This window comes from Pezoporus occidentalis, unplaced genomic scaffold (assembly GCF_034315485.1).
Source record: "Pezoporus occidentalis ecotype Australia unplaced genomic scaffold, CSIRO_AGI_Poc_V1 ctg163, whole genome shotgun sequence".
NCBI lineage: Eukaryota > Metazoa > Chordata > Aves > Psittaciformes > Psittacidae > Pezoporus > Pezoporus occidentalis.
Window position 1 is genome coordinate 287,016 of NW_026913457.1, and position 25,635 is coordinate 312,650.

At 50.3% G+C, this 25,635-nt stretch overlaps 3 protein-coding genes across 6 annotated transcripts in view; 2 read left to right on the plus strand and 1 right to left on the minus strand.

Moving 5' to 3' along the window:
• The window catches only part of NFAT5 (nuclear factor of activated T cells 5), a 61,111-nt gene extending 54,194 nt beyond the window's left edge, over positions 1 to 6,917 (plus strand). For all 3 annotated transcript variants that reach the window (XM_062612996.1, XM_062612998.1, XM_062612997.1), the window contains 4 exons: positions 707 to 855; positions 1,386 to 3,819; positions 4,885 to 5,131; positions 6,017 to 6,917. In XM_062612996.1, coding sequence (XP_062468980.1) covers positions 707 to 855; positions 1,386 to 3,819; positions 4,885 to 5,123 — 2,822 coding nt within the window. In that variant the 3' untranslated portion in view covers positions 5,124 to 5,131; positions 6,017 to 6,917. The remainder of the gene's footprint in view (positions 1 to 706; positions 856 to 1,385; positions 3,820 to 4,884; positions 5,132 to 6,016) is intronic.
• A 7,988-nt stretch (positions 6,918 to 14,905) lies between these two features.
• Positions 14,906 to 18,018, minus strand: NOB1 (NIN1 (RPN12) binding protein 1 homolog). 2 transcript variants are annotated; one of them, XM_062613007.1, is made up of 9 exons: positions 17,953 to 18,018; positions 17,743 to 17,875; positions 17,379 to 17,512; positions 17,230 to 17,301; positions 16,985 to 17,122; positions 16,655 to 16,870; positions 16,244 to 16,341; positions 15,705 to 15,849; positions 14,906 to 15,454 (listed from the first exon to the last, which is right to left on the minus strand). In XM_062613007.1, exons 1-9 carry the CDS (start codon positions 18,013 to 18,015, stop codon positions 15,185 to 15,187), a joined length of 1,269 nt encoding a protein of 422 aa, XP_062468991.1. In that variant the 5' UTR covers positions 18,016 to 18,018; the 3' UTR covers positions 14,906 to 15,184. The 2 variants fall into 2 exon arrangements, with proteins under 2 accessions (XP_062468991.1, XP_062468992.1); XM_062613008.1 differs by lacking the exon at positions 16,985 to 17,122.
• Positions 18,019 to 18,115: 97 nt separating this feature from the next.
• Positions 18,116 to 25,635, plus strand: part of WWP2 (WW domain containing E3 ubiquitin protein ligase 2) — a 41,460-nt gene continuing 33,940 nt past the window's right edge. The window contains exons 1-4 of the mRNA XM_062612999.1: positions 18,116 to 18,186; positions 21,066 to 21,149; positions 21,811 to 21,958; positions 22,288 to 22,406. Coding sequence (XP_062468983.1) covers positions 18,141 to 18,186; positions 21,066 to 21,149; positions 21,811 to 21,958; positions 22,288 to 22,406 — 397 coding nt within the window. The 5' untranslated portion in view covers positions 18,116 to 18,140. The remainder of the gene's footprint in view (positions 18,187 to 21,065; positions 21,150 to 21,810; positions 21,959 to 22,287; positions 22,407 to 25,635) is intronic.

Genomic DNA, 25,635 nt, shown 5'->3' on the forward strand with positions numbered 1-25,635 from the left:
CATTTATATGGAACTATGATTTTTACATGCTTTCCCATTGGTTTGTTTTAAGCTCAATTTGAGCAGTATTTGAAATCAAGAAAGTTAATTTTACGTACAGCAAAGATCTCAGCTTATGTATTTTTTTAATGTGGATCAGGAAAAATCGAAATTAAAAAGATCTAATTCATTTTAAAAAGCCACCTTTCTATATTTAAAAACATGAAGAAACTAGGCACTACAAAGGCAAAATTACAACTTGCTCTTGCTACAGAGCTGACATGCAGGTTTATCAAGGTTTGATTGATTATTCCTTTAACAGAATAAAAATACAGTCTGAATGCTTTGAGCACTCTGTTCACGTGGTTATCTGAAAACAGACATTTTTCAAAATGAAATAGAGAATTTGCACAGTTAAAGTACAGTAAAGTTTAGAATGTGAGAATTTGTGGAAAGATATCTTAAGCTTCTATGTTTGCAGTTCAGGCAGTTGGTGGATGGTTCTTCTTGGTCTAGAAATATACAAAAAGGAAGAAAATCAAAACTATGACATTTTTGTTAGTCTTAAAAGTAACCTTTGAAGGTTGTGATATCTCTTCATATTAGCATCTTGTATGAGGATGAGAGCTCCTGTGGCAAGGCTGAAAAGTGAAATGCCACTGCTACAAATCCACCCTCTGCATAATGGATGTTAACATTCCATTGCCCTTCCTTTATTTTTATGCAGCAGTGAAGGCCACTGGTTGTAACCTGGAGAAGGTCAACATTCTTCCTAGTGCCTTGATAACTCCGCTTATGCCAAGCAGTATGATTAAGAATGAAGATGTGGCTCCAATGGAAGTAAGTGCAGAAAAAAGATCTCCCCCTGTCTTCAAGGTAAGTTTGATTGTGATCTGAAGGCTGTAGCTTTAATAGTTATATCTACCCATCAGTCCAAGTTCTAATAGTGGAGAAGCGTAACACACAGGGGAAATGTCAGGTCTGAGATTGGTCTGGACAAAACGCACAATCACTGAGCATGGTTACGTAATTATTTAATAATAAATATCTATAATAATTTTCTCTGAAAGTAACTTACCTTGTTTCACTCTCAATTCCAGGGTTGATTGGTTAGTGATACTATGATTTTTTTTTTGTGTCCCTTGACACAGAACTAGTAAATCACTGTAAGAATATTGTTTTAATCACTTTTTAGCTTTGTTTTCATGAAATTGTACCTTAATTTATTCCTTAAAGTAGCATTTCCACTGCTAGTCCTTTACTTATTTGTTTGGTTATGTATGGAGAGATGGATACATAGCCATCAAATCTTCCATCTAATCTTTCTTGAGGATTGTGATTGGTGGAAGTTTTGTAAGCATAACTGAAGTAAGCTTATGAATTGCTTAATGTCTGGCTCTATTCAGGCTTCAAGTGTGGTTGGACCAACTCAACAAACATTGGAAAACAGTATGTCTGGCATATCAACTTCTGCTTCCCATTTACCTTCTGAAAATGAAAACCAGCAACAAATACAGCCGAAGGTGTATAGTCCAGAGACACTAACTACTATCCAAACACAGGACATTTCCCAGCCTGGTAGCTTTTCAGCTGTTTCAACTCCAGGTCAGCTGCAGAACAGCGATGCATTATTGCAGCAAGCTGCACAGTTCCAAACAAGAGATGCCCAAGCCAGGGAAGTCTTGCAATCAGATGGCACAGTAGTCACTTTGTCACAGTTAACTGATCCATCACAACAACAACAGTCTGCACTCTCAGAACCAGCACAGGCATTGCAGCAACAGATTTCATCAAGTATTTTCTCGTCAGCAAGCGGTGTGAGTCAGTTACAGAACACTATCCAGCAACTGCAAGCTGGAAATTTTCCAACAAACACTGCCACTGGCAGCAATAGAAATGTTGACTTGGTGCAGCAGGTACTGGAAGCTCAGCAGCAGTTATCTTCTGTTTTATTTTCTGGTTCAGACAGCAGTGAGGATGTTCAAGATCAGCTAAATGCTGACATCTTTCAGCAAGTTAGCCAGATACAAAATAGCGTAAATCCTGGTATATTTTCCTCATCAGACACAGCTGTCCATTCTAGACCAGAGAACCTTTTGCCTGGCCGAGCTGAAAATGTTCACTCACAGCCTGAAAATGCATTGTCCAGTCAACAGCAGCAACAACAGCAGCAGCAGCAGGCTATGGAGACTTCTGCAGCAATGGTGATAGGAATCCAACAAAACATTTGCCAGGCTGCAACACAGATGCAGTCTGATTTGTTCTCCTCAACAACATCAGGGAATGGAGCCCTGCAACAGTCACCTGTTTACCAGCAGCCTTCCCACATAATGAGTGGGTTATCAACAAGTGAAGACATGCAAATGCAGTGTGAATTGTTCTCTTCATCTCCCGGTGTTTCTGGGAGTGAGACTACTCCTGCTGCTCAGCAACAGGTCTCCAACAATGGACCTGCTATGTTTCAGACCTCAAATGCTGCAGATGGAGAAGAAGCTTCAGGACAGAATAAACAGATGCAAAACACTGTATTTCAGACCATGGTTCAAATGCAGCATAGTGGAGAAAGTCAATCTCAAGTTAATCTCTTTTCATCTACTAAAAACATGATGGCTGTTCAGGCAAGTGGAACTCAACAACAAGGAGGTGGTTTGTTCCAGCAGGGCGGAGAGATCATGTCTATTCAGTCAGGAAGCTTTATGCAGCAGTCTCCACATTCACAAGCTCAGCTTTTTCACTCTCAGAATCCTATTGGTGATACTCAGAATTTATCACAAGAAACACAAGGCTCTATTTTCCACAGTCCAAATTCCATTGTCCACAACCAGACCAGTGCCAATTCCTCTGACCAACTGCAGCCTCCAATGTTCCACTCACAGAACACCATGGGTGTATTGCAAAGTTCTTCAGTTCCTCAAGACCAGCAGTCAGCCAACATGTTCCTTTCCCAGAGTTCAATGAGCAATGCTGCAACTCAGGAAGAACAGATGTCATTCTTTACGAGCCCAAATTCCATTTCTCCTCTTCAGACAGCAACAAACACTGAACAGCAGACTTCTTTCCAGCAGCAGACACAGATATCTCATATCCAGAGTACTATGCTTCCCCAAGAACAGGCCCAGACTCAGCCCTCTCAGCAAGGTTTGTTTCAGTCTCAAGTGTCACTAGGCTCCATGCAGTCCAGCTCAATTCCTCAGAACCAGCAAGGAGCTATCTTCCAGCCTCAGCATTCAATAGTTGCTATTCAGAGTAGTCCTCCATCCCAAGAACAGCAGCAGCAACAGCAGCAGAATATGATGTTCAGTAATCAAAATGCAATGAGTACAATTGCTTCTCAAAAGCAGAACATGATTTTCAATCCAAACCAAAACCCGGTTACCAATCAGGATCAACAAGGCCAGTCCATTTTCCATCCACAGACTAACATGGCATCAATGAACCAGGAGCAGCAGCCCATGCAGTTCCAGAGTCAGAGTACCGTATCTTCTCTTCAGACTCCTGGATCCAGCCAGGCTGAAGCGCAGCAGCCAGCCATCTTCCATAATTCACCCCAGATTCAGTTGGTCCAAGGATCACCAAGTTCTCAAGAGCAACAAGTCACCCTCTTCATCTCTTCAGCTTCCATGTCTGCCTTGCAGAATAGTATGAGCCAGCAAGAGCTGCAGCAGTCTCCTATGTATTCGTCTCAAAACAGCATGGCAGGAATCCAGGGAACTGCTTCTCCTCCACAGCAACAAGCTTCTTTATTCCACAATGCAGCAGGAGGTGCTATCAATCAGCTGCAGAATTCTCCTGCTTCATCTCAGCAAACATCAGGAATATTCCTGTTTGGCATTCAAAACAGTAAGTGACAGATGCCCGATTCTGAGTTTACAATTTAGAGGAGCTACTGATTGGTGTCTGCAGGACAGTGATAACTCAATTCTAAGGTATTATAAAGAATTGAAATATTCTGGAGTGAGTAACATGGCGCCTCAATTGAGAATATACATACTCAACATGGTGCTCTGAATGTTGCTTAGCTTAAATACCTGTTGGTTGTCTTACACTTAGGATTAACATGTGACAAAACATCTTACGTATGTGTATATCTATACAGAAATAAGTATCTATATGGTATATTCTAGAAATACTATTAATAACTCTATACAAATATTTACATAAAATACATATACACACATGGTAAAGGGTTATGCTTTCTTAAGGCAGCTCCACTAATGTTTCTCTTGGTGCATGATGTTTCCACAATGTACACAATGGCTTTCTGGAGGAGGCTCTGGGGAGACTTCAGAGCATCTCCTAGTGCCTAAAAGGGCTAACAGGAAATCCGGAGAGAGGCTTTGGACAAGGGCCTGTATGGACAGGACAAAGGGAATGGCTTTAACCTGCCGAAAGGGAAATTGAGATGAGCTCTTAGGCAGAAGCTCTTCCCTGTGAGGGTGCTGAGGCGCTGGCACAGGGTGCCCAGAGAAGCTGTGGCTGCCCCATCCCTGGCAGTGTTCAAGGCCAGGTTGGACACAGGGGCTTGGAGCAAGCTGCTCCAGTGGAAGGTGTCCCTGCCCATGGCAGGGGTAGGAACTGGATGAGCCTTAAGGTCCTTTCCAACCCAAACCATGCTGTGATTGTATGAGTCAGCACTTGTCTTCTGCTGTGTGTTTTGTTTTTCTTCTAGTTAAGTGTTCTCCTCTGGGGTGTTAATAGTGTTTGGTTATAATACAGTATCCATATATGCAATCTGTAGATGTGGAACCACTGCTCACACCCTGAGGGAGTGGTTAGTAGGAGTGGCTGTGTGAACAAAAGTGCGCATAACTTTTTAGACAGATCATATGTGAAGAAGTTGGCTGGTTCACTGCATGTATTAACCCAGTTTAAATGGTCCCTTGTCCTTCATTTACTGTTTAACAGACTGTGGCCAGCTGCTAACTTCTGGACCAGCGACGTTGCCTGATGAGTTGATGGCTATAAGTCAGCCAGGTCAGCCACAGAGCGAGGGACAAGCAGCCGTGCCAACGCTTCTCTCCCAGCAGATGCCTGAGACATCTCCACTACCTTCAGCTATGGCAGCCAACCAGAATATTGAGAAAATAGATGATCTGCTCGTGTCATTGCAAAACCAGGGGAGCAATATGGCTGGCTCCTTTTAACTAGTCAAGTAAGTGACGTGTTTGGGTTTCTGGGCTCTCTGTTGCCACACAAACTTTTGTTCAGTAGGTCTTTACTTTGAAATGTATCACCATGCCTTATGAAATGTATCACCAGCTAAAATACCAGTTAAGGTTAATTAAGAATATAGTACTGGTGACTAAAATGAACAGTTAATTTATAACAGTCAGAGGTCAGGACTAGATTGAAACTGATGGTTGAGGTTGGTTCTCATTCAGTTGCTGTATGTTTTGTCATCTGCTGTTAGGGTGTAATACTTTATTAGGAAGGAGAGTAGATCATTGATAGCTTGTCAGATAAAAGTATTATGAAATACAACCATAGTTAAAAACTTAAGGCTTATTGAGTAAATAACAACTCAAGTCTGTACTATTCTGAAGTTGTTCCCCGGGTTCCAGTAACATATGTAAAAACAAGTTTTGGTAGAACATGGCATCTATTGAGAGTGTGCAGCATGCTGAGTCTTTGTGAAAACACCATCAGCTGTTACTAGGAAACAGTCCGCTTTTAGAAGGTGCCTTTTCCAGAGAGGTGAAAGAGGCTTTGACTACAAATGAGTACCAGGAACCAGGAGGTCTCTGGAATATAGTATTGTCCACAGTGTGTAACTTTGCTCTAGTTAACTGTGTGGCTGTCCTAAATTCCCTGTAAGTTTTGCTTAAGCAATACACTTCATTTTCTAATCTGAACTGTTTTGTATATGAAGTTATGAACTGTGGAAGGCAAGTAATGCTACTCTGTGAAAGAGTGCTGCATTCTGTTAGTTACATGTTTGCTGGTGAGCAGCACTTCCAATATGAAGGAACTAAACTGAATTAAGGGTATGGCTTTTGTTATTTTTTAACTGTTTTGCTTGCCTGTTTTTTTCCTGCAGAAATTCTGTGAAGAAAAAAGTGATGATTTCACAGATCCTCTCAGACCTTCCAGCTCTGGATTAGGTTGTGTGGAACTGATTGCTTTTGTCAAAGAGTAGCCCTCCTTTTTAAAGAGCACACACATGGCCAATTGCAGCATCTAGCACCTAAGGCTATGAGCATAGTATTTGGGATTTGTAGTGCCAATAATGCTGAAAAGTTATGCTTTGTTTTACTAGGGCATGGGATTGTACTGTTACCAGATTCCTAAACCTCATTAACAGTGGGGTGCTCTTTGAATTTAAAGCATATCTGATCAGCTATTATTGCTGGTAGAAGGTAACACATGTCACCACGTTTACTATTGTTTCCTCTTCTTCCTTCTTTACATCTCCTCTTTTGACTAGAAAAGCTTGTGAAGTAGAAACTTCAAATGCCTGTGCCATGAGCCACAACTCATAGCTGTCAGTCAGTGAAGGGGATCATGTTTTAGAGTTGTGTGGGAGACCTAATACTGCAATTTGCTAATTGCAGTAGGCAGCAATGACAAATATTGATAACTGTAATCAACAAGCGGAGAAATTGTTCGCTTCTGTAGATAGCCAGAGGTGGGTGCTTCCCATCTGCAGATGTGATTAACGGTTCTCCATGTCTCTTACATGTAACTTGTACATGGGGCAAGGGTTTGGTGACTCTTAACAAAATGAAGGAATGAAGAACTTTCTGTTTTGCTCTTAAAATCTTACCCTCTAAAATACCTTGTAAAGAGCATTCTGCCTGGCTGAGGAAAGAACTCTGTGTCTCTGACTGGATGGGTTAGAACTCTGTAAAGCTGCATTAACCATTCTCAAACCAGTCTTCTCCCTTCCACTCTTTTCATGGTTTTCCTTCTCTCTTCCCAAGTTTCATATTGTGTTTTAATATCTTACTGGTTTTAAATACCAGAAGCGGCTTTTAGGAATCCATGGCATTAAATTGCTTAGTCAGTGAAAGCTTTGACAAATAATCAAGGATTAAGGAGAGAGGAATATCTCTACCACCTTCTAAATGCAGGAACCCCCCTTAATCAGGGTTTTTCCAGCTGTTATTGATGTGAATCTTCAGCTTGACTTTACTCCAAGTAGGGGACAAATTACATCATTTTTAAGCATTCTGGAAAATTTCACTTCATTCTGAGCTGTTCCATCTTCGTAGTGTAGTGAGCTCACTGCAGTTTGGAAGTGATTTTTTTTGTTTCCACCTACCAACAGTCCCCCAAGTCTAGTTTCTAGATTGTCGTGTTTCAATTTAAAAAAGAAAAAGAAAGCATTGACGGATGTTACAGAATGTAAGAACAACCCACTCCAGACCATGCAGTTGTATTGTGAGGCGTGTGCATTTTTGGGTGCTCCAACTATCCGAACAGTTTTGTGAATGTTCACTACAGCCTCATTCAGATCTTTGTTTCTTCTTCTGCACGTAGAAAGCTGTTGCTGCCTTTAGAGCCAGACAGCTGTCATGTATGGCGATTATGCCTTGGTAGAGTGTAGTTGGTATCATGTCATTTTACACTTTTGTTATTTTCAATAACAAAGACTAGTCTGTAAACGGTTTTTTAAGTTTCTCTAGTCTGTTTACTGTGTGTTTTTTTTCCCTTAACTCGTGTGCTTAGTTGAGCCATGTAGAGTTTTTGTTTGTTTAATGGATTTTCCCGTTTGTCAGTCTGTCCTACCGTTCACTTTCTCTTTCTGTCTCTCTCTTTCTCTCTCTCATTGAGAGGCATTGAATTACGTTTTCAGTAGTAAGGCTTCTTGCCGATATGAAGGGAACTTTTCAGAAAGAGACCTGCTCTGGGTCATTTAATTTTGAATACAGTTTTCAATCGTTCAAGTTTTGGATGGTTTATATCTAATGTGTGTTTCATTTTTTTGGAAAGCTATATTTTGTATTTAGGAAATGGTATACTATTTTGCTATTTGTACTGAGTGAGTACATTGGCATAAATATAAAAATTTATATATATACATATATATAAAATATTCTTTTTGCCACACATTTTTGTGGTAAATTTGTGAGTTTGTCTGATGTTCTACCACAACGTGGCGTCTGATAACAGTGGGGTGGGGTGGGGTTTGTTATGTCTTTATTGAGTATTTAAGTACTTTTTGCAACATAAATAACTTGTTCATCTCTCGCCATTCCATCAGGCATTTTATTGTTCCAACTGGCTGTGAGAAGCTTCCCTGTATGTTTTGATGTGTCTGTCACTCAGCAATACAATCTAGCAAGGAAACCTGTAGGCATTTAGGCATATATAAAGTAACAGGGTTTCATTCAGGATGAGCCATTCAGCTTTTATCCACTATCACTGTCTATTTAATATTTTTGTTATTAGCGCCTCTGTGTTTTAACTCTTAATTTATGATTATGCTAAAATGTTTAAAATTTTAATCATGATAAATACAATTCCCTGCTTCCTAGTGTCCACAGCTGCTTTAACCCTGAACCATACTTTTTCTTTCTGTGATTTATTTCTTATATCCTGCTAAGACAAGATATTAACAATATCGTTACGGTTCATGACATGAAAGCAGCAATCTAAATGCTATTTGAGGCTATGTAGAAGGCAGAATTATGGACCGAAGCAACTTCCAGATGCTCATGGAAGTCAATAGCCAGTTATTTGAAAATGAACTAGTGGCTTTTTCAGGATCACAGTCCCAGGACAAGCTGCTAGGTGTCGTCCAGGGCCTTCGTACACAGAAGAAGTAACAGGAATGATAAATTCACTTGTGTGCTGCTTCAGTTCGTTCCGTTGTTCCAAAGGGGTGTATCCTTACGTGGAAGTGGTATGGTTGGTCAGTGCCAAGTCACCAGGGACCAATTCTCCATTTAACAAACTGGGTGTCCAAAAGAGAACTTCATACCAAGACTGCTACAGCTCCAGGGGAAGGGTATGTCTGAATTGTGTGCATGTTTTGGGTCGCTCATGAAGAGATGAGAAAAAAATGTAAAATAAATAATAAGGGCTGTGCTATCAGGTTTTTCACTTCTGGATAACACCTTTTCTTGTGTTAAACTTATTGTGTTCATTTTAGGTCAGTGTTTAAATGTACAACACTTGGAACATGTGATTTGGATACAAAAAGTATTTGTCTTCTGAATAAAGAGATTGCTCAGTGGTTGATCAGTGCTTGCAGAGAGCTGTTACAGAAGATAAAGAGAGGCTTGATAAGCCAGTAAAGAGCTTAAAGGCGCTGCAGGATTTCATGGCAGAAAGACCCAAGAACAGTGTGAGCCACATCTGTATTTTATCAATCCTGAACATTTACTTTTGGCATTTAAGCATTTAGTATTGATAATTGGAGCTTACTCTGATATTTTTTCTTTTATTTTAATCCCATCTTCTCTGTATTTAGTCTTTTGCATGCTCACTCTGCATTGCCTAGGATCTGTGAGTAGATGGATGGAACGTTCCCTGCAGAGATGAGGTGGTGGCATCATGTCTAGTCCATTTTGGGTGAGAAAGAAGATACTGAGATACTGGTCTCTATAAATTTAGAGTTCCCAATGACATTACTCTAAAGGGGAAGTTACGTCATATCCACAGAGCAGCAATAAAGTGTAGAAGACACTACTAGGTGAACATAGAAAACTGTAGAGCTGCATTGCTGGGATGGGTTTTAAGTGACTTGTTTTTTTTGGCTGCCTTAAGGTCACTTCTGAAAGAACTATTAAGTCTAAACCTCCATGTTCATAGTTGGCTTTACCCTTGAGCATTTGCCTCTTAACACACCCGTGGTCCACTCTGCACAGCATCTGAGGAGTGTTGGCTTCACAGAACACCCATTTTTTGGTACAGGTTAAAATCTGGGGAGATTTAACCTGCCTGCTGCCAGTCATGACCGCTGCATGCGTTCTTTTGGCTGCTTATATGCTGGGTGTACACATATATATATATGAGAATTGTATGAATAGCCCGTAATACACAGTTACCAGCTAAGCATCTCCTCTGGCAGGAAGTTATTGCTTCTTTGTGCTTAATTAGCAAGTCCTTTCTTGTTATTAATTGCCTCCTCACTGTCTGATTTTTCAGCAGTTATTCAAGCCAAGTGCTTTGTTATTATTTTAATGTAAAAGTAGTTCCAGAAATTATTTCAGGCTTGCTGTTTCAAAGTAGATGTTTAATCACCAATCATTTCATTATAATTACTTTTAATTCCTGATAGGGTAGTTACTTCCTACATAGTTCTAAGATAGAATAAAGCATGAGCAGTTCAGCATTTGTCACTTTGGCAGATTTTTTAACTGGAAAAACTGAGAGTCTGGGCAGCTGTTATCAGTGGACATTCCCCTAATTTAGATAAGTTGATTTGTTTGTATTTGTTTACTTTTTAAGCTTCTATTGTGATTTTGGTTTAGGATGTAGTTTCTAAATAGAAAACTTGTCTGAACGTATTTTCTGTTACCTTTCCAGAGTCTTCAGAAATACTACTAATCAATTCAGAAGCTTGTATTTGACTTAAAACATAGTTTAAATCATTATTTGAGTAGCAGGAAAGATGATTTATTAAAAAACAAAATCTGAAAGTTGTTACTGGACTAAAAAAGCTGCACATGGTTTCCTCTAAGGGTACGTTCGTCAAGTCAGAAAAGAGTTTGCCTGTCAGTGTTTGACTCTCTGCGGTGCCTCTGTCTGGTAAACTGGGGCTGCTTTTTCAGAGTAATTCCAGGAAAGGAGTATGACGGATTACAGACAGGGACAGAGGCAAGAACAAGGAGAATGAATTGCTTTATGTGCTCTGAGCTGTGAGTTGTGGGTGGAAGGTGAGAAGAACTATTGATCACTGTTGATTTTTCATTAGTGCAGTGCTTATTTTCAAGGAATAGGTGTTTGTTGTGTTCTGGAGGACTGGTGGCAGCTCCAGTCTTTTAGCAGCTAAAAGGAAAGCACTGAGATACTTTGCTTGATGGGTTTGTTTTAATTTGGAGCAGTTTTTTGAGGTAGATTGTGAGCTGTTGAAATGGGTTAGGTGCTGTTTAAATACAAGGAAATGTTGTAGCAGCAGATAAACTCTGGTAGAAGTGTACTTGTAAAACTCTCTAATGGAGTTTGGGGCTCTTGAGGGGTCACGCAGGAGGGAGCAGCTTTTTCTTTCTTACAGTCTATATAAGTCTGTAAATAGGCAATGCCTGTATATTCTAGGATTATATATATATGTATATAGAGGAATCATATCTATTATATATAAATAATTAGTAGACATGTGCATAGAATACTGTTATATTTACATTTTCATAAACCTGAAATACTATTCCTTAGTATGAGGTCATTTACTGAGGGCTGTGTAGTAACTCAGCAAGTTTGCCGATGACACCAAGCTGTGTGGTTCGGTTGATACCCTGGAGGGAAGGAATGCCATCCAGAGGGACCTTGACACGCTTGTGAGGTGGGCTGATGCCAACCTCATGGAGTTTAACCATGCCAAGTGCAAGGTCCTACACCTGGGTCAGAGCAATCCCAGGCACAGCTACAGGTTGGGCAGAGAAGAGATTCAGAGCAGCCCTGCAGAGAAGGACTTGGGGGTGTTGGTGGATGAGAAAATGAACGTGAGCCGACTTCAGCGTGCGCTCGCAGCCCAGAAAGCAACCGTATGCTGGGCTGCATCAAAAGGAGCGTGACCAGCAGGTCGAAGGAGGTGATCCTGCCCCTCTACTCTGCTCTTGTGAGACCTCACCTGGAGCATTGTGTGCAGTTCTGGTGTCCTCAACATAAAAAGGACATGGAACTGTTGGAACAAGTCCAGAGGAGGCCACGAGGATGATCAGGGGACTGGAGCACCTCCCGTATGAAGACAGGCTGAGAGAGTTGGGGCTGTTCAGCCTGGGGAAGAGAAGGCTGCGTGGAGACCTCAAGAGCAGCCTTCCAGTATCTGAAGGGGATCTATAAGGATGCTGGGGAGGGACTCTTCATTAGGGACTGTAGTGATAGGACAAGGGGTAACGGGTTAAAACTTAAACAGGGGAAATTTAGACTGGATATAAGGAAGAAGTTCTTTACTGTGAGGGTGGTGAGGCACTGGAATGGGTTGCCCAGGGAAGCTGTGAATGCTCCATCCCTGGCAGTGTTCAAGGCCAGGTTGGACGAGGCCTTGGGTGTGACATGGTTTAGTGTGGGGTGTCCCTGCCTATGGCAGTGGGGTTGGAACTTGATGATCTTAAGGTCCTTTCCAACCCTAACTATTCTGTGATTCTGTAACTCAGTAGTAGTTGTCTGAACACCTTTGAGTACTGTACATGTGGTGCTGTTGGTAGTGTTGCTCTGCTTGTGAACGTCACTGATAGCTGCGGGTTGGAAGGAGCTGTTCACTTTTGTACTTTTGTATGTTTTTAGTCATAATTTCAGCTGTGGGGTGGTGAAGTGAAGCAGTCAAACTGGCAGCCCTGGGCAGAGCTGTCACTGGATGGACTCTGGGGATGTGGCAGTGGCATGGGCTGTCTGCATGTGTGCCTGCCCTGCCAGCTTTCCATGGGTGACTCCTGACCTGGGGACCTTTTCCCATTATCAGTCTCCCACAGCTCATGCAGGTAGGGAATGGTGGTGGCTGTGTTGCTCTGGAGGAGCTGGGCTGACACCAGCAGTTCTCTCCTGGTGGATTACAGTTGTTGCATAGCAAAGGACCTGGCTGCAGCTCAGCTGGGTTTTCTTGTGGATTGGGAAGGTGAAGCTTAATCTGGTCACTCCCATTTCTTGTCATAAAGGCAGGCATCTTTATTTTCTTTATGACTTTTTACTGCGACAGTCCTTACCTAGAAAACTCCGTGGAAGCTGATGAGAGCTCCCCTTGGTTTCTGGGCATGAGGAGGGACCCTGTGCACTGATCTCTGACTTAGATTCTGTGAGGAGCTGAACTTTCTCAAAGAAATCCAGATTGTTGTGTCACTGGTGTGTATTTTATCCACCAGGACCAGGATGACAAATCAGGTGCAGTTTGACACAAGGTTGATTAATGGATGTTGTTGTCTGGTACAGGCTCTATCCAAGCACCTCTGCCAAACTGAAAAGAATGCCCTGGTTTCCTCTCTTTGAGGCATCATGTTGCAGGTCTCATTTTTGCTGTTTCAGAGATCTGTAATTTTTGCTGTTACAGTTCATCAGATTGCCTCACAATATTCAAGTGTACTGGGGGTGAGGAATCCCAGAACTGCCTTGCTTGCTGTGGGACATTCACCAACACTCTGCTTGTTTGACTCCAAACTTCCACCACTCAGCAGCAGCCCACTGTGATATGCTCCAGTTGTGTGTGTTTGCTCCAGGACTCAGATGAGCCAAGGGCCCTGTGTAGATGTCCATGACTTCACTGTGGTCCCTGAAGCTGGGGACAAGCTGACCCGAGTGCTCCTTGTTCAGGAGCGTGGCTGTGCCGAGGTTGGGGTAACAGGGCTTGGGGGAAGCTCCCTTTTGGAAGGATTGAGAGCAGTGCCTCGGGGTTGTTGCAGAACTGGGCACACACTCCCGTGTCCTGCTTAGTCCACAGTATTCCTGAAGCCTTTTTATTGTGGGCGCGATTTGAAATACTTATGTTTGAGCTCCTTATTAAGGAGTAAGCTCCAACAAACCTTGAGAGCAGAGCTTTCTACCTCTGTCACTAGCTGCATCTTGGAGTGGCTTTACCCACCTTTCTGCCATGTGTTCCTGGGGCACCGGTCAACTGCTGAGCTGCCTCTTCCACTGTCCTGCAATGTGAAAGTAGCACCAGATATTCCTTTGTGCATTTCTGTGTATATGGCTTTCGTAGTTGGGGGTTTTCCAAGCACTGATACCCAGTGTTTTCAGTTTGTTCTATGAGGGGATATTTTATTTGCATCTATGTTTTTAGCTATCCTGTGATAACTTGTTGAATATTAAAAAACAAAAATATTTTGCTTCTATTGGGACATTTGTATACTCGCAACTATATTTCTGTAAACAGCTGCAGTCAAGAATAAAATAATGAAAGTTTTCATTTTGCAGTGTAAAGTCTTCTTGTGTTTTTTTTTACAAGAGCATTGCTCTGCTGGGAGAAAACGCTGTTCCTCAGTATGGAATGGACCTGCCTGGGAACCAATGGAGCTGGGTCAGGAAGTACTGGGATGACAAGAGCCTGTGCCAGCCAAGTGTCCCACTGGAGCTGCTGCATGAGAAAAGGCACCATGTCACACCTGTGTTCCTTCTTCACTTTGTGGCACTGAGTCCAAAGTAAGCTTTGGGCCGCGCTGCTGCAACCCTAGCCTGCAAATGACCCAGTGTTCCAGGGTGCAATGCAGAGGGCTCCCTGGGATGGTGCAGAGCTCCTCTGCCTGATGGAGGTGATGCCAGAAATCCTAGGCCAAGGTAATGGGAGTTACACCCCTCATCTGCACCCATGGTGTGTTTATGCTCATGTGCTACAAACACCCCTGAGTTGCTGAGGCTCAGTATGTGTCCCCTTCCTGCTGCCCCCAGCAGGAAGACTTGCCTCCATTGGGACTGTGGGGTCCAGCAGCCAGTTGGTCATGTAAAAAACTACACCAGCGTAAGAAGCAGCTGCAGTTACCCCAGAGCTGGGCAGAACGTTTCACTGCCAAAGACGTAAGCAGATTTATCCAAAAGGCTTTCCCCAGCCTGTACCACTGCCCCAGCACCTCTCCCTTCAGACCTGCACCCACTGCCAGGGTCAGATGTGGCTGTGCCGCAGTGGGGCAAATGTAACCCACTGACATCTACCCTTCTGGAGCTGCTGACCCTGCTGCAGGCACTTGCTACCCACTGGCCTTGTTAGTGCCAGGGGACAAAAGAAAACGCCCCAAGAAACCCTCCCAGCCTCCTCTGTCTCTCGAGGCTCACAGAAAGGCACATGCCAGCCTCTAAGCCCAGCCCAGGCAGACGCAGACACAAAACTGAACCACGGTGCTGTGGGATTTGGTGTTTATTAGCAACACAGCCATGGCTTGCGGGGTCCAGGGAATCGAGCAAGGAAGCCAGTACCTTCCTGCCAGGCTATCCAGGCTGGAGCTTCCCCAACAATGTCATGCCCCGGTCACGGCTGCTCTTTGCGCATCAGAGAAGCGTGGAAGTAAAGGCCCAGCCCCTCCGCAGGGCAGCTGCCTCTTCCTAAAGCCATCAGCAGCAACACGCAGGGGGCTCATCCTTCCCTCGCAGCAGCGGCTGCAGGGACCCCTCCGAACACTCACCGCCTCTTCACAAACTTCTTGGTGACGGCGTTGGGGTTGAGGCGCCGCCTGCCCGCGCCCAGCGCCGCGTCCCGGATCTGCAGGTTGGCCGCACGGCTGTAGACGTCATTCTCGGCAAAGGGCGAGGCCCCGGCGATGTAGTCGGGGTCGAAGACATTGGTTTTCTGCCTGGCCTTGCGGGACAGGCGCTGCTGCGGGAAGGGCTGGTCAGCCACCAGGTGAGGGTTGTTGGCGTGCTTTCCCCCGCGTGGCGCTGGCAGCGGGTACTGCAAGGGAGAAGCAGTTTTAAGCATGCTTTAGGGGCGGCTTGTCACCTTCAGGGACTCAAAGGTGGCCACAGGCCACTAGGGATGAGCTGAACAAATTAAGCTCAAAAGCCATGGGGTTGAGTCTGACATCTGGAGGACAATCACAGCTTCACTTCGATAGCCATGAGCTGATGGTTCCCTCCAAACCCCCCCAGCCACAGGCCAGGCTCTTGTCCCAGGACCCAGCATGTGAGGTACAGGCACTCACCCTGAGCCCTCGGGGGTTCAGCACCTTGGGGTTGCGGGAGAAGTGCATGTGGAGGCTTCCATCATCACTGACACTCACTGCGACCTTCTTCAGGGTCTTGTTACCACAGTGGGGACAGAAAACCTTAGTCATGTCCGAAGTGGTCCTGCAAGACAGGGGCACAGGGGTTTAGTACTCCCCAGGCCATAGAATATGGGATCATCCAAGTAACCTGTAGTGATAGGACAAGGGGTGATGGGTTTAAGCTTAAACAGTAGAAGTTCAGGTTAGATCTAAGGCAGAAGCTCCTCCCTGTGAGGGTGCTGAGGCGCTGGCGCAGGGTGCCCAGAGAAGCTGTGGCTGCCCCATCCCTGGCAGTGTTCAAGGCCAGGTTGGACACAGGGGCTTGGAGCAAGCTGCTCTAGTGGAAGGGGTCCCTGCCCTTGGCAGGGGTTGGAGCTGGGTGAGCTTTAAGGTCCTTTCAAACATACACCATTAGATCAGTCTATAATTCTAAGCACTATGCCAAGGGCAGAGCAGCTCTGCACAACCACACTCACCTGAAGCAGCCGTGGCAGCGCAGGATGTAGCTCCTGGCCTGGCGGATCAACATGCCATTCACTGCCAGCACGTGGAGGCCCATCTGCAGCAGCACGTTCTGCAATAAGGAGGGAGAGACCAGGATGCTCTGAGCTGGGTCTGCTGGGACCCTTCACTGGGATCTACCAGCCCAAGGAAGACAGAGGACAATGGGAGCAACACCAATGGGCTTTGTAATGGGGCCTCTGCCACAGAGAGAAGGGCATGGTTTTAAGGTAAAAGAGGCTGTCAGTGCTCAGCCTGTCCAGGTGCTCCTCTGTCTGCTCACACTGGTTTAACCAGCCCAGAGGTTTGAGTAGTTTTGAGAATCCACCAGCCCCACACATGCCTGAGGCTCGAGTTGTCCCATGGAAGACAGGACTGGCACCCACCTGCATGGCGAAGTCCGTGGTGACGCAACCGACCTGGATGCCATTAGGAGCAGTATCACAGTGCCCCGTGTCCTGCTGGACCTGCTTAAGGTTGCTGGGTGTTATCCAGCCCTCATCATCGCTCTCCTCATCTTCCTCTTCATCAGCACTGGCCTCATGCTCAGACCTCCGGTGCTCCTCAGTGGTCTCTGGGCTAACAGAGATGGCTTGAGCGCTCTGCAGTGGAAGATGACGGCAGTCAGTGATGGCACACGCAGTGGAGGAGGTGGGAAAGGCCAGCTAGACACTAGGGTGGCTTGGACAGCAAGGAGAGGAGGCCGTGGGTCTCACCAGCAGCTCCTGCAGCTCCTCCTCGATGCTGGGCAGGGGCACTCGCCAGTACAGGAAGGAGCTGAACTCGTAATTCTCGGATGGGGCTGTGCTGCCCTCAGGGCTTGGCTGGTGCTGCCCCTTCCCAGGGTGCTTGTGCTGTGGAGGACACATGACAAGGGGATCACTTGCTCGCTACTGCCGGGGGGGATCTGCAGGACTGCACCCCATCCCCTTCCTTGGAGCACTGCAGCCCCGTCCCTTACCTTGGAGGGCAGGTGGAAGCCAGCGAGGTGTATGGGGGCCTCGGGGTGCCGCGGGGTGGAGCTGAGCTGCACCTGGGGAGGGAGCAGGGGGTTGGGGGAGTGCTCCAGGGATGGGGTCACATCCCTGGGGACGGGGGACACGGACCCACCTTGTCCTGGGGCTCCCAGCGGAGGCAGCCGGGGCCCTCGGTCTCAGCCTGCAGCTGGCAGGTGAGGGCGAGAACCTGCAGGTCAGCGGCCGAGAGGCTGGGGTAGTCCCCGGTCTTCTTGGAGAATTCGGTCACTGCAGGAGGGAAGAAGGGGAAGGGAAGAAAAGGGAGAAAGGAAACAAAAGGGGAAGGAAAAGAGAAGGGAGAAGGTAAGGGAAGGAGAAAAAGAGAAGGGAGGGGAAAGGGAAAGAAAGTGGGAAAAGGAAGGGAAATGGGAAAAGGAAGGAGCGGAGCGGCCGGGCCGGGCCGCAGGCAGCGGGGCCGCCCCGAGGCGCAGAGAGGTCCGGTCCGGTCCGGGACTCACCGAGGCGCAGGAGGTCGGGCCGCGGGCGGCGCAGGTGCAGCTCGCAGGGCAGCGCGGCCAGGCGGCGGCGCGTGGGCCGGTCCCGGATCTCGGCCAGCACCTCGGGCACCGTGTACAGGCTCTGCGCCAGGTCCTGCGGGCAGCGCCGTCAGCGCGGGGCCGGCACCGGCACCCCCCGGCCCCGGGCACCCCCCGGCCCCCTCCCGGTACCTGCAGCGGGGCCGCGCTCAGGAACGCGCCGGTGTCGGCCACGACGTGCGCCACGCGCGCCATGCCCAAGAGCCGCCGCGCTGCACGCCGGGAGATGTAGTCCTGCGCTGAGCACGCCGGAAACGGCGGCCTCCGCCGGCCGCGTGACCGCTTCCGGGCCGTGCGGTCAGGTGACCGGTTGGTGTCATATGACGGTGGACGGTGGAGACGGAAGCGGGAGTGGAGCCGTCGCTGGTAACTCGGGGGACGGGACGGGACGGGACGGGACGGGACGGGGCGGGGCGGGGCGGGGCGGGGCTGGGATTCGCTTCCCTTCCTGTATGGCTCGGTCCCGCTCCGGAGCTCCCGCCCCGTGGTCAGGGCCCGATGGGGCGCTCCTGGAGCCGCTCCGCTGCGGGCTGTGCTCCGGTACCGGCTTGGCGAGGTGAGGTCCTGCCCGGGGCGGCACGGCCCGTGGGAAGGGTTTCCCCGGCCGCCGCCTGCCCCTCGCAGCGTCCGCGGGCGAGGAGAGCGGAGTTTGGCTTTGGCCGGTGCGCTCTGCCACTTGCCGCCCTCTCCCGCGGTCGTCGCTGCCCCTCCCGGCTGCGTGTGGGGCGAACCTGCCCCGAGGCAGAGCCCGGCGGGGTGCCGCGGTTGCTGCCGTCGCTCTGTGCCCTCGCGTTCGCGCGGAGGCGCAGGGCTGCCCGCTGCCCCGGGAGGCGAGGCCGGGCACCGGCGCGGGAAGCCAGGCAGGGGAAGCTGGGGAGGGGCGCCCCTGGTCTTTGCAAGAGGGAAACCTGCAGGCGTGGGGGCACAGGGCGGCTCGGAGCAGGGAGCAGAGTGGGTCAGAGTGGAAAGCTGTGCCTGGGCATCGGCCCTGAGCACAGAGGGGTCCTGTGGAGGTTGAGAGGCGTTTAATGTGACCCAGGACATCAAAGCAAGCAACAGAGAAAGGATACAGGATCAGGAAAAGAAAAATTAGGAAGAGCCAAGATTAAGAGGGAAAAAAGGATAGACCCAGCCCGAATGGGACAGGTCTCTGATGGCATCTTTTGTGGGAGGATGCAGTGAGGAAACCGGTGGGTGGGTCCTGGGGTCTCACATACCGTGGGATGTTCAGGCTGGTTTGTAGGGCTGTCACAGTGGTCCCTGCTGTGGGGCCTTGGCCCTTACAACAATACCTGAGGTGCAGGTCACTAATGGTGGTGTGAGAAAGGCCCCAAAGGACAAGTTTGCTGTTGGTCAGCCCCGGGGCCTGGTCAGAGCCTGGTGCAGGAGGGTTACCTGTGCCTGGCTGTGTTCTGTGGGTCTTCTTAATGGTGTTAATGAAGTAAGTGGTGATGTGAAGCTGGGGAATAAAAACAAACTCAGGAATAACAATAACCTAGGGGAAGGTTGGGGTGATCTGCGGGCTGGGATAATTGGAGTAGAAGTAACCATAGTAAGAGCAAGTACAATTAGTCTTGTGTCAGCTCTCCCCACTGGGGAGCAGGTGGGATCAGCATGTGCTAGTGAGCGTTCTGCCACCTCCTGCTCTGAGACAGGGGCCATTGTGGCACCAAGTGAGGTTTTCCAGGCAGAGGCAGGGATTGTTCCAGGCACTGGCTGGCTCTGGGCTGAGCATGGGGTGCTGTGCAGGTTTGCTGTGCTGAGGGGGTGAGGGGCTGGCATGGTGAGGGGCTGGAGAGTGGAGACCCTGGTTTGTGAGAGAGGATTAAATAAGGATCCTGGCTTTGGGATGAAGCTTGGTTAAGTCTAATGATGTGGGGAGAGAGCAGGAATGAGAGTGAGACTCCTCCGCAAGGAGGGAGCTGGTAGAGGCTGGAATGTTGGAGATGCTCTTATCTCCTTTCTGGGTTTTTATCCCAGTCAGGTTGGCCGGTGCCCCAGCTGAGGCTGGGTAGGAGTGTTGACCTTGGTTTGGTGGCTGTGGGGGAGGCTCAGATTTGGCCTTGTCACTGCCCCTGACAACACGATTGAGGACCCCCTTTGCTTCTGCCCAGGGGTGGACAGCGAATGCCCCCATCTGCCCCACTGTGTCGGGGGCTTGTGCAGACAGGGACCCTCTGCTCTGTGACCCTGATACCCACCACAGCCACATCCTCTCTAGCTGCTCAGCCTGGGGAGTGCAGAGAGGAGGGGTGCTGCCCGCAGGCTCAGGAGGACGGGGCGAGTCAATAGCTGCTCCTGCGGTCCCAGACCGAGCACCTCGTGCTTCTGCATGATACGTGACCTCATCCTCCTGCTCCCTGCTCGGTTCTTTCGGCCGAGCCCCGTGACCTGCCGGGTGCTGCAGCCTGCCTCCTTCCTGCCTGCTCCCTGTCCTGGTGACTGACTCCAGGGGGGAGCTGCAGCCGGAGGGGCAGGGGGAAGCGCTGTGCCTGTGGTGAGTGTGGCGTGGCGCCGGAGAGCAAGGAAGTGGTGAGTGCTTGAGGAAGTGGAGGTCTGGGCTTGCAGGCGGCTCTGCAGTGTGATCCTTCCCTGTGTTCAGAGCAGCCGCGGTCCCCGTCCCGTCCACGCTGTGTTAGAGTAGATGGGACTGATCTTCCCGTGGGACTTTGCTGCCAGTGAGAGGCCCGGGCTGTCCGTGAGGATGTGGCTGCTTCCCCGTGCTGTGACTGTGCCTTCCTCTATTCTGCTGGTGTCACTGCACTGTCCTTCCGGAGAGATCCCCTGCGTGGTGGCCGTGCAGGCTGCTGGGGAGCCGATGTCGCTGCTCCGGAGCACAGAGCAGGGTGTCAGACCGTGTTTTGGGAGCTCCTCATGCTGGCTGTGATCAGCAGCGACCTTTGGGTCGGGGTGAGCTGCAGCCACCAAAATGAGGTGTCCAAAGGGCTGGCACTGCCCAGCCTGGCTCGGATCTCCTCAGGCCACGGCAGTGTGGTTGAGGAGGGGTTTGTCTCCCTGAGGCCACAGTATTGCCATTGCCTCTGGTGAAGGGCTGATTTACCAGCAGCGAGAGGGAACCTGTGTTCACCGGGCATGTGCCTGTCCATTGCCAAGTCTCCCCACCAAGTGGGTCACTTGCAATGATACCGTGGCTACATTTGGGCTCAGAGGGGACCCCAGTGAAGCTCTGGCTTCTGCACGCAGTGGGACTGGTGCTGAGGGCTCTCTTCTCTCTCTGCTTCCAGACAGGGGTGATGCCATGGCCGCTGCAAGCTCCAGCAGGGCCAGGGCTGGGCCACCCTGTGAGAGGTACCAGCTCGCTGTGAAAGGTAGGTGCTGCTGCCCCAGCGAGGTGGGGCCGAGCCCCGTGCTGGGGAACCTGGATTTGGGTGCTTCTGGTCTGGGTGTGTGGGAGACCTTCGGGGGGAGCCGGGGATGGGCATGGCGGCGCTGCCTTGTGCCCCATGGACGGCCGGGTGAGCGGGGCGGCCATCGGCTGCGCTGTGCTGCTTCCGCCCCCCCCGTCTGCCGCGGGGACCTGGGTCCGTGGCCCTGCCAGGGCTGCAGTGGCCGCGAGGTGGCTCCCGACTCCTGGAGCTGCGGCCCCAGCTCAGCCCCACAGCGGGCACCGCTGGGATGGGGGGCAGCTGAACCGCACCCGCTGGGTGCCTCAACCCAGCGGCTCCGCAGAGCCCCCTTGTCCCCCAGCCTTGCTCCCAAGCGCTGGGGTAGGGCAGTGTCTGTGGGGACTGTGATACTCCTGCAGCCTTCGCGTGTGGGGCTGAGCTCTGTGTGTGTAGCTGGGGACCGGCAGTTATCAGGGGCTGGTGATGGGAGCACCCACATCAGACCATTGCTGCCATGAGGTTGCTGCCATTGCTTCCCCTTCTTCCAAAAGCACCCTGAGCTGGCAGAGACAGGGAGGAGTGTGTGGGGCAGCAGACAGGGTCTCCCATATGGCTTCCTGACTCCGTCTACCCTCCTATCCAGTGGTGTCCCTGAGGCCCAAGGTGAACAGCCGCCCATCGCGGATGACCTGCTATGTGGAGGTGACAGGCGACGGGCTGCCCAGTGAGACCAAGAAGACTGGGAAGCAGATTGGGAGCTCTGAGGTGCTGTGGAACGAGATCCTCATCCTGTAAGTCCTCATCCTGTGAGCCCCTGGCATGGGGCTGGTGCTAGGACTGGCCCTGTGTTCCCTGTAACCCTCTGTGTATCCTCGGTGCTGTCTGGTGTAACCCTCTGCGCTATCGGCTGGGGCCACTCGGGTGTCAGAGATCATTGCCCCTAGATAAGGATGCTGCAAAGGGCAGCCAGGCTGGGAGGGCCACTGTGGGGGATGTTTCCCATTGCCCTATGCCCTTGCCTGCCTCCTTCTGCTCCCTGGATTTGGCCTGGCACTACCCCTTCCCTGAGCATGGAATGGGTTGGGACCACAGCGATGACCCCGTTCTTTGGTCTCTGCAGGAACGTCACGGCTCAGAGCCACTTGGACCTGAAGGTGTGGAGCTGCCATACCCTGAGGAATGAGCTCCTGGGCATGGCCTCCGTCAGCCTCAGCAACCTGCTGAAGAACGGTGGGAAACGTACGTACGAGCCGGACACCATGGGGGCCCAGGCCTCTGCCCTGCCTGGGGTCCTGCCCCTCTCCTGCCCACAGGTGTGTGTGGAGGAAAGGTGGTGGCTGCAGTGGCTCCCGTGCAGCCCCTGCCCCGGGTGGGAACAAGGCACCAGTGTGTGCCCCGTCAGGGCCGGGGTGTGACGGAAGCCGTGCCTGCTCCCTTAGCCAGGGTGCTGCAGCCTCCACGGAAACACAAACCCCGCAGCTATTTGCTGCCATTTGTGGTCTCCAGCGTGTGGCTCGTGACAGCAGCTACAGCATAAAGGCGGCCATTCAGGGCTTGGGCTGGAAAAGGCTCACTCTGTCTTTTCCAAGCACAGCTCTGCTGCTTGTGAGACACAGACCTGGTATTGAGTGGGGAGAGGGGCCTCCTGTGCCCTGGGGGGGATTTGGGGCTGGTTCAGACTGTCCCCAGTGCCAGGGGCTGGGATGAGCTGCTTCCCCTGGCACTATGGAACTGTGAGGTTGTCCCCCTGTGTGGACAGGCTGCTGTGCCCCTGGGTGGCACCTTGTCTTGCTGGGGCAGTGAGGGCTCCATGGGGAGCTGTGCTGCTGCTGCCACTGCCTTCAACTCACAAAGCCAGTGATGTCCTAAATGTCCCCCCCAGGTAGCTGCAGGGCTGGGCTACCTGTTGCTTGGGCAGCTGCTGTCAGGTGGTCTGCAGTGTGGGTCTCTGCCCCAGGGCACCCTTCCCTGCAGGGTTTTCTTCCTGAGCCATGCAAATGCCATGCGGGGCTCCAAGGGCTGCTGCTGCTCCTGCTACCTGCCTGCTCCTCTGCAGGGGCACAATCGGCTCTTTCATTAGCAGGCCTCCCAGGGGGCCATGTGGAAAATGAATGGAAAAGGCAACTGGCTGTTGTAGCTTGTCTGTTAACATCCACCAGAAAAAACGTGTCAGATTTTTCCTTGACACCGAGAGCTGGGAGGGAGGATTCTTAAAGCTGCAGAGCCTGCCCTTCCGGGAAGGTGCTGCTGTGGGCTGGGAGCAAGCTGGCACTGCTGTGGTCAGCCATGTGCTGTTGTCTGCCTGTCTGATCTAGCCTGGAGCCTGCTCCCTCCTCTCCTCTGCAGACGTGCTGCATGGCCTTTGCTGCACCTCTCCGTGGGCCAAAGACTGCTGCTGGTCCCCCAGAGGTCCCATGTGAGCCTGCATCCTTTGGAGACCCCTTCCTTGGGAGGGTTTCTCACCTGCCAGCCTAGGGAAGTGGCCAGGTCACACAAGGGTGTGCAAAGGGCATTGGGAATTCAAGCCCTCCCAAGTTGGATATGTAGTGTTCTTATGCAGCCCACAACCCTCTGCCTGGACAAGGCAGTGAAATGCATGAGGATGCTGCTGCTGCTGGTGGGGGCCTGGCCATTCTTTCAGCAATTCTTTCCCCTCCTGCACGCTCAGCAGGAGTGTGCAGTCCCCAGGGCTTTTGCAGGGCAGCAGGCATGCTTTCTGGTTTAGATGAGTTTGTAACGGCATTAGGGAGGTTTTCTGTAAGTTACTGTTAATCGAGTTTAGCTGTGGCCTTTGGTTTGTGTCCCTGTAGTTGTTCTACTTGGTCCAGAAGAATTGTTCTGGTTGCTCTGCCTTTAGGTAGGGGTGGTGTTCTCACTGCTGGTGACGTCCGTGCAGTGCATGCAGGGCTCCTGCCTGCCAGGAAGACTCTAGAGCTCCCTCTGTTCTTTCCTTCTGTTGGCCCTCTTGCCAAGCACGCCTCACTTCAGGTGGAAGAGTCTCAGCTCTGAGGCTTGGAGCCTGGAAAAAGAGCTCAGTGACGAGCCTGGTCAGGGCTGAGCTCCCAGGCAGACTGGGAGAGCTGCTGGAGGTAGCAGCCCGAGCTGTTGAACAGGAGCTCCTGCCCATGGAGGGTCCAGCCTTTGGGCTTGCAGTGCTTCCCAGGGCCTTGGCAGTGCCTCCAGGGCCTCTCCTCTGGCAGGCAGCACCCTCCTGCTTTCAGAGGGGATTGCTGGGGAGAGATGGCCGAGAATGGGCTCAATCACAGGAATCCAGCTGGAGCCTTCCGTGGAGCTGAGCTGCTCCCAGGCTCCGGTGAAACAGCCAGTTTCACAACAACCAGAGCCCTCTGCCCTGGTCCCTGAGCCCTCCCTGCTGCAGAGGAACCTCTTTGTTCCCAGGTTCCAGGAGCACCTCGCCTGCCCCTCCCGTGGGGCTGGCCTCGTACCACAGTCTGCGTGGAGGCTGATGCTGGGTCTTGCTGGTTTCTGCTGGTCCTGCCATGTGCTTAGCAGTGCGTGGCTGAGCCAGGCTGCATCTCCCAAATGAAGGTGCTCACTTCTATTGCTTGCTGCTCAGGTTGTGAGTTCTACCAAGAGGCTCCTGTTCCTGGAGTGGCACCATGTGCCAGGGCTTTACAGACCCTGCACAGCCTTTGCCTTGCCTCCTGCTGTGCCGCAGGCAGAGCTGCTGGAGCTGGGCCCTGTGGGACCCTCCAGGAAGCCAGCAGTGACCCCCAAACCTCTGGAAAGCTGCAGCTTTTCCCCCTGTCATGGATGCAGTGTCAAAGGAGCTCTGCTGTGTGCCCCAGCAGTAAACACTGTTAGTAAGGAGTCATGAAGCAGAGGCTCAGACCTGCTGGTGTGGCTGGGCCATGGTCTCACAGAACTAGTCATCCAAGCCAGGAAGTCACAGTGAGGCTTGGACTGTGCCTACCCTGCATCACCTTTTGGGTGTCATGTCCTGAATGTCCTGCATAGCTGATGGGACCATGGCCACCAGCACTGTCCCCATGCCCTAGCCATCCCTTTGGATGGGAGGATGCTGTCTGTGCCCGAGCCAGCGTGTTAGCAGGGTCCACTGGCTCTGGTCCTGCTGTAACCTCCCAGGACTGTTTTTGTAGACAAAAACAGAGCCAGTGGGCCTCTGACCAGGCCTTCTCCTCCCATCCTGTCTTCTCTCCCAGGCCTGTGATGGTTCAGAGAAACGAAGCAGAAATCTGAGGTTCTCCAGGTTATACCTGGCAGATGCATGGAGTGGGACACAGTTGTATCTAAGCTGTTTGTGGCCAAGACTGGACCAGCAGCATGAGCAAAGCTTCCCACTGCCTGGGGAGACTTAAATTTTACCCAGGACAGTAAACATTATCCCTTCCCCTACACCCTGGGCTCCTTCTTGCTTTAGGGATGGCTGTGGAAGTCCAGCTTTCCCCCTGCTTCTTCCTGGGGGAGCCTGTAGCCACAGCATGGA